The sequence below is a fragment of the Bidens hawaiensis genome, unplaced genomic scaffold, assembly GCF_021521415.1.
Source record: "Bidens hawaiensis isolate Kalapana, Puna unplaced genomic scaffold, B.hawaiensis_p1.1 tig00025004_1, whole genome shotgun sequence".
NCBI lineage: Eukaryota > Viridiplantae > Streptophyta > Magnoliopsida > Asterales > Asteraceae > Bidens > Bidens hawaiensis.
This window is the reverse complement of record NW_027493971.1, coordinates 231399-240616: the sequence shown is the minus strand read 5'-3', so window position 1 is coordinate 240616 and position 9218 is coordinate 231399. Positions and strand designations below refer to the sequence as shown.

At 38.0% G+C, this 9218-nt stretch overlaps 1 protein-coding gene across 1 annotated transcript; it reads right to left on the bottom strand.

The window, feature by feature from the left end:
* Window positions 1–3302: 3302 nt before the first annotated feature.
* On the bottom strand, window positions 3303–8402 carry LOC143570526 (cytochrome P450 734A6-like). Its single transcript, XM_077056158.1, has 4 exons — window positions 7911–8402; window positions 6390–6640; window positions 4387–4738; window positions 3303–3721 (listed from the first exon to the last, which is right to left on the bottom strand). Exons 1-4 carry the CDS (start codon window positions 8400–8402, stop codon window positions 3305–3307), a joined length of 1512 nt encoding a protein of 503 aa, XP_076912273.1. The 3' UTR covers window positions 3303–3304.
* Window positions 8403–9218: the final 816 nt, after the last annotated feature.

Genomic DNA, 9218 nt, shown 5'->3' with positions numbered 1-9218 from the left:
CTTTCTTCTGCTGAAACCCCTTGACTACTAAACGGGCTTTATACCGTTTAGACCCATCGTGTTCTTCTTTGACCCTGAAGACCCATTTGTTATGTAAAGCTCTTTTATCTAACGGAAGCTTGACTAAGACCCAAGTCTTGTTTTTATATAAAGAGCTCATCTCATCCTTCATTGCATGCTCCCACTGGAAAAAATCTTTCGTCTTGACCGCTTCAGAGTAGCCTTCGGGTTCACCATTTTCTGTCAAGAGAATATAATTAACTGAAGGATTGTATTTATTAGGAGGCTTACTAACTCTGGTGGATCTCCTGACCCAATTCTCAGACGGGTCAGGTTGTTGTAGAGGTTGTTCAACTTCATGATCTGAGCTCCCACTGTCAGAGACTTCTCCTGTCTCATTATATCCACCTTCATCAAATTCCGGTCATGCGTCATCTTCGGAATTTTGATTCGGGCTCTATAACTTGTTTATTCTTTTGACTACCAGTGTTAAACTCAACCACTTCTTTCTGAACCTCTGACTTCTTCAAATTCCTGTCTTAGTACAGCTCTGCTTCATTGAATTCGGCGTGCTTGCTTCTGACTACCTTTCTGCTTTCAAAATCCTGAAGCCTGTAGCCCATCTTTTCTGACCCGAAACCAATAAGTGTGTATTTCTTTTCTTTAGCGTCTAACTTGTCACCTTCTGGATTGATTTCATAAGCACTACACCCGAAAATTCTTAGGTGATCATACTTTACCGCTTTGTCCTTCCATTCTTCTTGAGGAATCTTGAATCCCAATGGTACCGAGGGCCCACGATTGATAAGATAGGCTGCGGTGTTAACCGCATCAGCCCAGAACATTTTTGGGAGCTCCGCATTCAATCTCATACTTCTGGCTCTTTCACATAATGTTCTGTTCATCCTCTTTGCAACTCCATTCTGTTGCGGAGTTCCTGAAACTATATTTATCATCTTGATCCCTCTTTCAGCACAATAATCAATAAATTCTTTGTTGATGTATTCTCCACCATTGTCGGACTTCAAGCACTTAACCTTGCGTGTTGAATCATCGATGAAAGTAACATAGTAGCGAGATCCTCCAATTGAAGCAACCGATGTCGGTCCATATACGTCTGAGTGAACTAGCTCTAATTTCCGAGCTTTTGGTACTCTACCTGTCTTAGCAAAAGTAACCTTCTTTTTCTTGCCTAAGACGCACGGTTCACAAAACTCAGGCTCGAACCTTTTCAATTCTGGAAGCTTTCCCTGGCCACAAGCATTTTCATCCCCTTTTCACTCACGTGACCGAGTCGTTGATGCCATAACTTTGATTGACTCAGCCCACTAGTCACTACATTAACCCCTTCAGTTGGTACTTCAACCATATATAAAGTACCCCTCTTCTTACCTTTAGCAATCACCATACTGCCTTTTACTACTTTCCATTGTCCTCCACCAAATTGGACATCGTATCCCTGATCATCAAGCTGTCCAATGGATATCAACATCCTTTTCAAACCAGGAACGACCCGAACATTCTTCAAGGTTCATATGGTTCCCAATGATGTTTTTAAGTCTATGTCTCCAACTCCTGTAATATCAAGACTGTAATTATTAGCCAAACGAACTTTACCAAAGTTACCTGTTCGTAGATTTTTCATCTTCTTCGTGCTAGAGGTAGCATGAAACGATGCTCCCGAATCCATAATCCAATCTTCAATAGTATTTTCGACACAACAAATAAGAGCATCGTCTGAATCATCTGATGTTGTGGCAGCATTCACCTCTTTCTTATCTTTAGGTGGGTTGGTGCATTGACTTCTGAAGTGCCCGCTTTCATCACAATTCCAGCAAACTATGTCTTTTCTTGGTTTTGCCGGTCTTGATTTGCTTCTTCGTTTTGACTTTGACCTTCCTCTATTACCTCTATTATTACTCCTCCCTCTTTCATGTGGGTGTTGACTAACTCCCGTATCAGAAACACCTTGTTGGCAGGAGATGGCTTCTCATACATATTTAACAAAGCCTCTATGATTCCTCGTGCTGAGGTTTGTTCAGAAATATTGTAACCAACATTCATAGAAAGGGTGAGCCTGATAGTTGACATAGCCTTCTTGTCAATTGCTGTCCATTCTTCCGTTACAGGTATAGGAGGAGGCTCTAAGGCTGCATTCAGATCCTTTTGTATCAGCAAATCCTTGATTTGCACTTCCACCATCCGAAATTCTTCCCGTCAAACTTCTTAATTCTAACTTTTCCATCATCAGACATCTTTGCTTGCTGAATAATGAAACTGACCAGAGAACGTGAAGCCTGAAAATCGCAGCAACGAAAAACAGTGCAGAAACTTCTGTTTTGAGTGGCGGCAGCGGTTCTGCAGTTCCAGCAAGGCGGCTGGAGGCGGCTGGAGACTGGCAGCTGAGGTGGTAGGCGGCAGGTGTGTGTTCTTGATCAATAACCATACCAGTTGTTAGGATCTAGAGCACACACGAAAACAATAAAAGACACGAGATTTACATGGTTCGGTTACGGTGTGTAACCTTCGTCTACGGGGGCAACTAGGGTTTATATTTTATATTGAGTGATAATCTGTTACAAGTACAAGAGATTATATATAGGCTAGCTAATTAGGGTTTAACCTTTGCTAATCTTGCTAAACAAGAAAACTAACAAACTGGGCTTGGGCTATTAGGGCTGGCCAGACCCGTTTCTGCCTTTTCTTTTATTCTGGCTATCCCATTAATGGGCTGGGCTGAAGACAACATATCTCCAACATAAATTGTATCACATGGGGTTGTGTTATGATAACGATCCTCGTCCGGTCCATCTTAGCACCATCGATGCAGCAGCCGACCAGCCACACCACCACATTGTCGCCACAAAAACGTAATTATGTGTAACTGTGTATTGTAAGTTTGCTTTATTTTTGCTTGGATTGAGACTTAAGAGTAATTTGTTATTTGATGTTTTCACCGTACTCTTTTGGCTAAACTACTTTTCGCCCGACCTATCTTTTACTTCCTCTTTCGAAATTCAAATTCTTCGAGTTGTCACATCAGACAGACATATTTTCTTAACCAATGAACAAGAAAATAAAAATATATTCGTTTATGCATTCATGTTAGTTTGATTAAGCTTAAACAACAAACACAAACGATCATTCATCCGGTATTTTTACAAGCCCAAATGTATGATCACCAAATTGATTTTTAGTTTATTACAAACCCAAAATATTGTATTTCAATTACATAAAACAACCAACCATCGATTGTCATCATTTTTGAAACTACAACTTTATTACAAAACTAAAACACAAGTATTCACCTCCTACTAAAAATCATTTGAGCACCGTACTGGGGTTGCATAGTTAGCGACTGCATAGGAGCATGAACGTATGAAGGCGAAACCCTAAACGAGTAACGCCCAACAATCATCGCCAAGACAATTTTAGCCCCGACGATTGCTAGATTTTGGCCAACGCAAACCCTCGGGCCCAACCCGAATGGGAAGAATGCACCTAAATGGTTCCTAGGCTCCAAAAATCTCATGGGGTTGAACTCATTTGCATCCTCTCCCCATATTCTTACATCATGATGGACTGCTGTCATGGCCATAAAAAGCTGTGTACCAGCTGGAACATCGAGTTGACCTGCGAGTTTCACGTTTACTGAGGCTTGTCTCATCATCATTATAGCCGGAGGGTAGAGTCGAAGTGTTTCATTCAAGATCATAGTAACCTGTTTGACACAAAGGAAGCATTGGTCTAAGAGTTTAAACCGTAATGAAATTAGGGGTGTTATTTAACTTATTTGGGTTGTGTTGGCTGTTTGAACCTGACACAAACCAGAAAATCATGTGTGACACGACACGAGCTTTAACTAGTTCACACGAGCGTGACTTATTTACCTGAAAAGTTTATCTTATTCTATTTATTACATATTAGTACTCTAAAATTACATATTTACAACAAAAATTACAATGTATATAAAATAAATAGTTTAAAGTTTAAACTAAAATATGCAATGCTTATTTCTCTTTCATTTTCACACTTTTGGTGTACAATACCAGTTTAAGTTACGACATAACACATAGGTATTTTTTAAAACTTGTTAAATGGGTCAACCTACAAACCCGTGCTGTTGACTTGAAAACTATATAATACACGATGCTTATTTCTCTTTTTATATTTCATAAAACAATTTGGTAAACTCCTTAAATGGATCAACCTATTAGTCTTTCAGGTTGACTCAAACACAACCTGTTTAGCTAAACATGTTCACACTGTCGACCTGAAACTAACCTAAACCATGTAAACTAAACTCAAACCCGCAAATTCTGAGTCAAGTTCTTTTAATGTCACAAATTCACAACCCTAAATAAAATTGGAGATGATTAGACTTACGATCTTTAAGTCGGCCAACTTATCAGCACAAGGAACCGCATTTCGACCACAAATGCGGTCAACTTCTTCTCGAGCCTTGTCTTGCCATTCTTGATGCAACCCGAGAAGGAGAAACACAAAGGTCAAAAGATTAGCGGTTGTTTCCTTTCCTGCAAAGTAAAATGTCTTGCATTCATCAATAACCTCCTTTAGATCAAGTGCGTCGTCTTTTTTAGATGGTGACATAAGTGTGGCAAGTAGAGTATTCGAATTCAGTTTTGTGTTTTTGCTTTTCTCGATCACTTTCGTTACTAATTCTGTTGTTTCTTTCTCGAGCTTCCTCATTGTCCTGTTAAATTTTGTTGGTAAAAACCTACACCAAAAGTTATCATCATCATCATCATCGTACTCAGTATATCCCACCAATAGCAATGCTATGGTAGGGTCTGAGGAGGGTAAGATGTAGACAGCCTTACCTCTATCCCATAGGGATAGAGAGACTGCTTCCGGTGAGACCCCCGGCTCGATAGTAGTTTTGCATCAAGCCTTGGACATAAGGCACATAGCACTCAATCATCGGGACACCGGCTGATCGGTGCATGTGCCCTTGTCTTTCGGCTATCAACGCCACCACATGATGCCTGATTAACCTTCCGCCACTTTTAACGTTATTTTCACGAGATTAGTAAAATAACGTCAAAATTAGTGCAATTTTACTTTTACCCACCCGAGGGTTCACACATATATACATTATATGCGCGCACCGCAAGCAGGGCGTTACACCAAAAGTTAACACGTTAAAAATAAATATCAATACTAGTTGTGTTACGAGCTGAGACTGAGCTCAATGGAAAGAGCTTGAGCTTGACTCGTTTGGAGCTCTGTATCTAATCTCGGTCTTGTAAAGTTATTCTTTTTAACCATATATGAAAATTTTTACAACTACAGTAACTATGAACTTGAGGAATTTGTTACTTAGACAAATGTTTAAAGGTGCTTTTGGCTTGCGTAATTTAATGGAATTAAAATCTGAATTATGTTTCTTAATATGTTTGGTTTGTTTAATGTGTTTGGTCCGTCGAATTAATTGTAATTGAAATATCAAACGTATGTGTTTGATTGAAATTGAAAATAAATGGGAAATATAAATAGAAATAGAATTAGAATTAGAATTAGAATTAGAATTAGAATTAATTCTCTTAATATCTTTTGTGTGATGGAATTCTAGTATCCTTCTAAAGTGTATAGTAATTCAATCAAAGAAACCTCCAACCATAATTGTCGTCAAATATGCACCCATCATATGTACCTTCTCTGCCACCCAAGTCACCGCTAGAGGTGCACAAATCGGGTTTTTTTAATACCTGGTTCCCGGTATGGAACAGGGTTCGTGTATGACTAGGTAATAAAAAATCGGGTATTGGTAATACCCAGGTAGGGTTCGGGTTCGAGTATTATCTTTAAAAATCATACCTTGTGCATTGGGTTCGGGTTAGGTATAGAACCGAATATTCTAAAACCAGGTATTTAAATACCCTATGCACCTATAGTCACCGCTGCCACCAAGGCCCATTCTCCCGAGGCCCAACATTTTTATACTTTTTTAACACATTTTATATATATATTTTTTAAATAAAAGATTATAACTAATTTTAAAAGCCCAATTTGTTTGTTATGTTGACTTATGATTTAGTTTAGGCCCATTAAACAATTAAACCCATTTACTCGTCCAGGACCCATGAATCCTCAGGATTCTCAAGGACAGCTTTGGTTACCAACAAAACCCCACTTTCGATGATGGTGGTGCCACTAGTAGTGGACGTTGTTGGAGGTAGCACACAGTGGGCTAGGGGTGGCACGGAGGCAAAGTGATATACTTCAATACCGTATGATTATTTTGCCACCCAAATTCGTTACAATTTAAAAGTCTTTGATAAATTCCTTGTGATAATAAATCTTTATAGTAAATTTCAATTCCAACTCCAAAACATAATCACAACCACAGATGATTAAAGTATAGTTACCTATATCCTGGTATGTAGACATTTCGTAAGGCCTGCAAAGCGAGCCCAACTTGTTGCTCCTGCAATTCGAATATTCGTTTGCCCTCCAAAAAGTTGCTACCAAAAGCTGTTCGCGATATAATGTCGGCAGAGAGTTGATGAAGTTCCTTGTGAACGTCAAATTCGAATTCAGACTTGTTTCCTGCTTCAATATTCGCATCCCATTTGCTCATCATATCTCCAACACTATCCACAATTTCAGGCACCCATTCCTAAAGCCCAATTGAATCAGCAACAGGCCCAATTAATGAACTTTTAATGATCGATATATTATAACCATCTTTTTTATTATTATTATTATTATTATTATTATTATTCATGTCCAATTAGATCGGTTTTGATAAAAATAATAACGATCGTTAATTATTACACTTTAAAAAGAGTATATAGTTAAACTAATTGGGTAAGTTGATCAGTCTTACCTTTATTTATATTTTAAAATTGCCCACCTGTTTGTATTAAATTATTAAAACTAGTAAAGATTATTTGTGAATATTTTAGATCTGTATGGTTGCATATTGTAAAATAATAAGAGTAAATGACCAGTTCGGTTTACACAGTGAGTTTCAAGTTTTAAAGTATGAACCAAATCCTTAAACCATAATCCGTGAACATGAACCGAACCATATAAATCTCAAACCGGCTAAAGCAACTTCTCTACTTTGGTCTGGATGGTTCACTCGGCTGCAAAAGTTTATAATATAAACAATACGCGCCGTTAAAATTTAAACATTCTTTGTTGTCTACAAAAATATACTCGTTAAAATCATTCTAAAAAATATATATCTTATTGATACTTTTATTTTAAAATTTCAAGAGAATAACTATTTTCAAGATATATATTTATACACAGCGAAAAAAAATGTCTTGGAATTCTCAATGTATTTTTGGTCACTACCGGTCTCAAATAAGAATTGGCTGCTGATGGTCCTAACTTTTAACATATTTGTTTCTAACGGTCTGCAACTAACAGAATCCTAACATTGTTAGTTTCAAATTGACGGAAAAACGTTGTTGGCCGGAAAACTCAAATTTTTTCCCGAAAACTCAGCATTTTCGTCCCAAACATCTTGGTAACTTTGTATCGGACCTTTAGGAACCTTTTTCTGGTAAAACCCTCAATTATTGAGGTCGCCAAAAACCCTAGAACCATTGTCGGAATCGGTTGATGGTGCTCAAGTGATGGTGGTTGGTTGGCGGTGAGTCAATTGGTGGTGGTTGCGGTGTTTTCCGGCAAAAATTTAACTTTTCCGGGCAAAAACATTATTCCGAAGATCTGAAACTAACATCGTTGGGACCATTAGGAGCAAATGCGTTAAAAGTTGGGACCACTAGTAGCCAATTCATTAGTTAAGACCGACAGTGACCAAAAGACAATAGTTGGAATTAATAAAAACCAACACACGAAAACAATATAATACTATAAATAGATGGTTTGATTACATATTCCAAGTTATAATATCTAAAAAAAGAAACACTTACCTTAACTCTTTCCATATTAAAAGCCTGACTCGTAATCCTTCTATGAACAGCCCATTTCTCCCCCTCCAACCCGACAAGCCCATCTCCAAACAAACCCTTTAAAACCTGGCTAAACCGGATCTTCCCAAACGACCCGCTTTTGCTAACCAGTATCTCTTTAATCATATCCGGGTCGGATACTGCCAGCCTGGCCTGTGACCCGAACCAATACAAAAATGTATCTCCATAAACTTTTGACCAGTTGTAATAATGAGGCATCACTCTTTGAACAACTCCATCATGGTTGAAAGGAACCGGGCGCAATGATTCCGCCTCAGCAATCATCTTTCGTCGGGTCCCGGCTGCGTTTCCGAATATCGGTCTGTAGCCGGGACCACCAATGCCTTGGCGGCGGAAGTGGAGTTGGATCCGAAATGGGATCCATATGTATTTGATGAGGATAGTGAATAATAATATTGTGAGGAACAAAGGAAGAATAAAGAAAAAGTTCATTGTTGGTTGTGTCATGTGTGTGCAACTTCAATGGGCGTTGAATATAGGGAGTTTGATCAACTGCTTTTTATTTTATTAATTTTTTAAAATAGTAAGTTGGTTTAGCTATAAATAATCTATATCTTTATGGGGAATGACGTACGATAGATTATCAAAATTCTGAATCCACTTAAATTTGGTGATGTTAAATGCTATAACTACTCCATGCTTATATGTTTAATCTCTAAAAAGTAAAGGTTCGCTGCTTTTTTTTTCATAGTTTATAACTAGTTTTTAACCCGGCGCGGCAGGTTGGTAAATCCGAACGTTGGTAAGACACAAGCATTACAGGTCCTAAGTGTTGAGGCGGTAAGTTGACGTGAATTCGATCAGTTTCTGTTACATGTGTTATTGTACGGAAACTAAAACAAAAAAAAGTTATAAAAATTGAGATGGAACATTGGGATAGCGTTGGTCAGTGAAACTCGAGCGTTGGTAAAACCCGAGTGTTGTTGGTTCATGGCGGTGAGTCTATGCAAATTTGGTTGGGTTTTTCACGTTCGTTATAAAACCGGACTAAAAAGAAAGAATTGTCATTTGGTCAGTTTCGTTACGGTACTATAACTAAAACAAAATGTGCTAAGTCTACGCAAATTATGTCAGTTTTTATCACATCCGTTACGGTAAATTGGTATTGGAACTAAACTAATAAAAAACAAACATATCAAAGATAATTAGAAATATAATTATCAAAGTTTAAAACAAAAAACAAACCAAAAAAAAAAAACAAAACAAAACTTGGTCCAATGGAATCTTGCCAAATGGACCAATCATAGT

Coding starts and splice junctions, on each gene's coding strand:
- LOC143570526 (XM_077056158.1), bottom strand. CDS start 8,402: ATGAACTTTTTCTTTATTCTTCCTTTGTTCCTCACAATATTATTATTC. Junction 4,739..6,389: donor GTCTACATACCAGGATATAG/GTAACTATACTT, acceptor CTTTTGGTGTAG/GTTTTTACCAACAAAATTTA. Junction 3,722..4,386: donor AGTTGGCCGACTTAAAGATC/GTAAGTCTAATC, acceptor TGTGTCAAACAG/GTTACTATGATCTTGAATGA.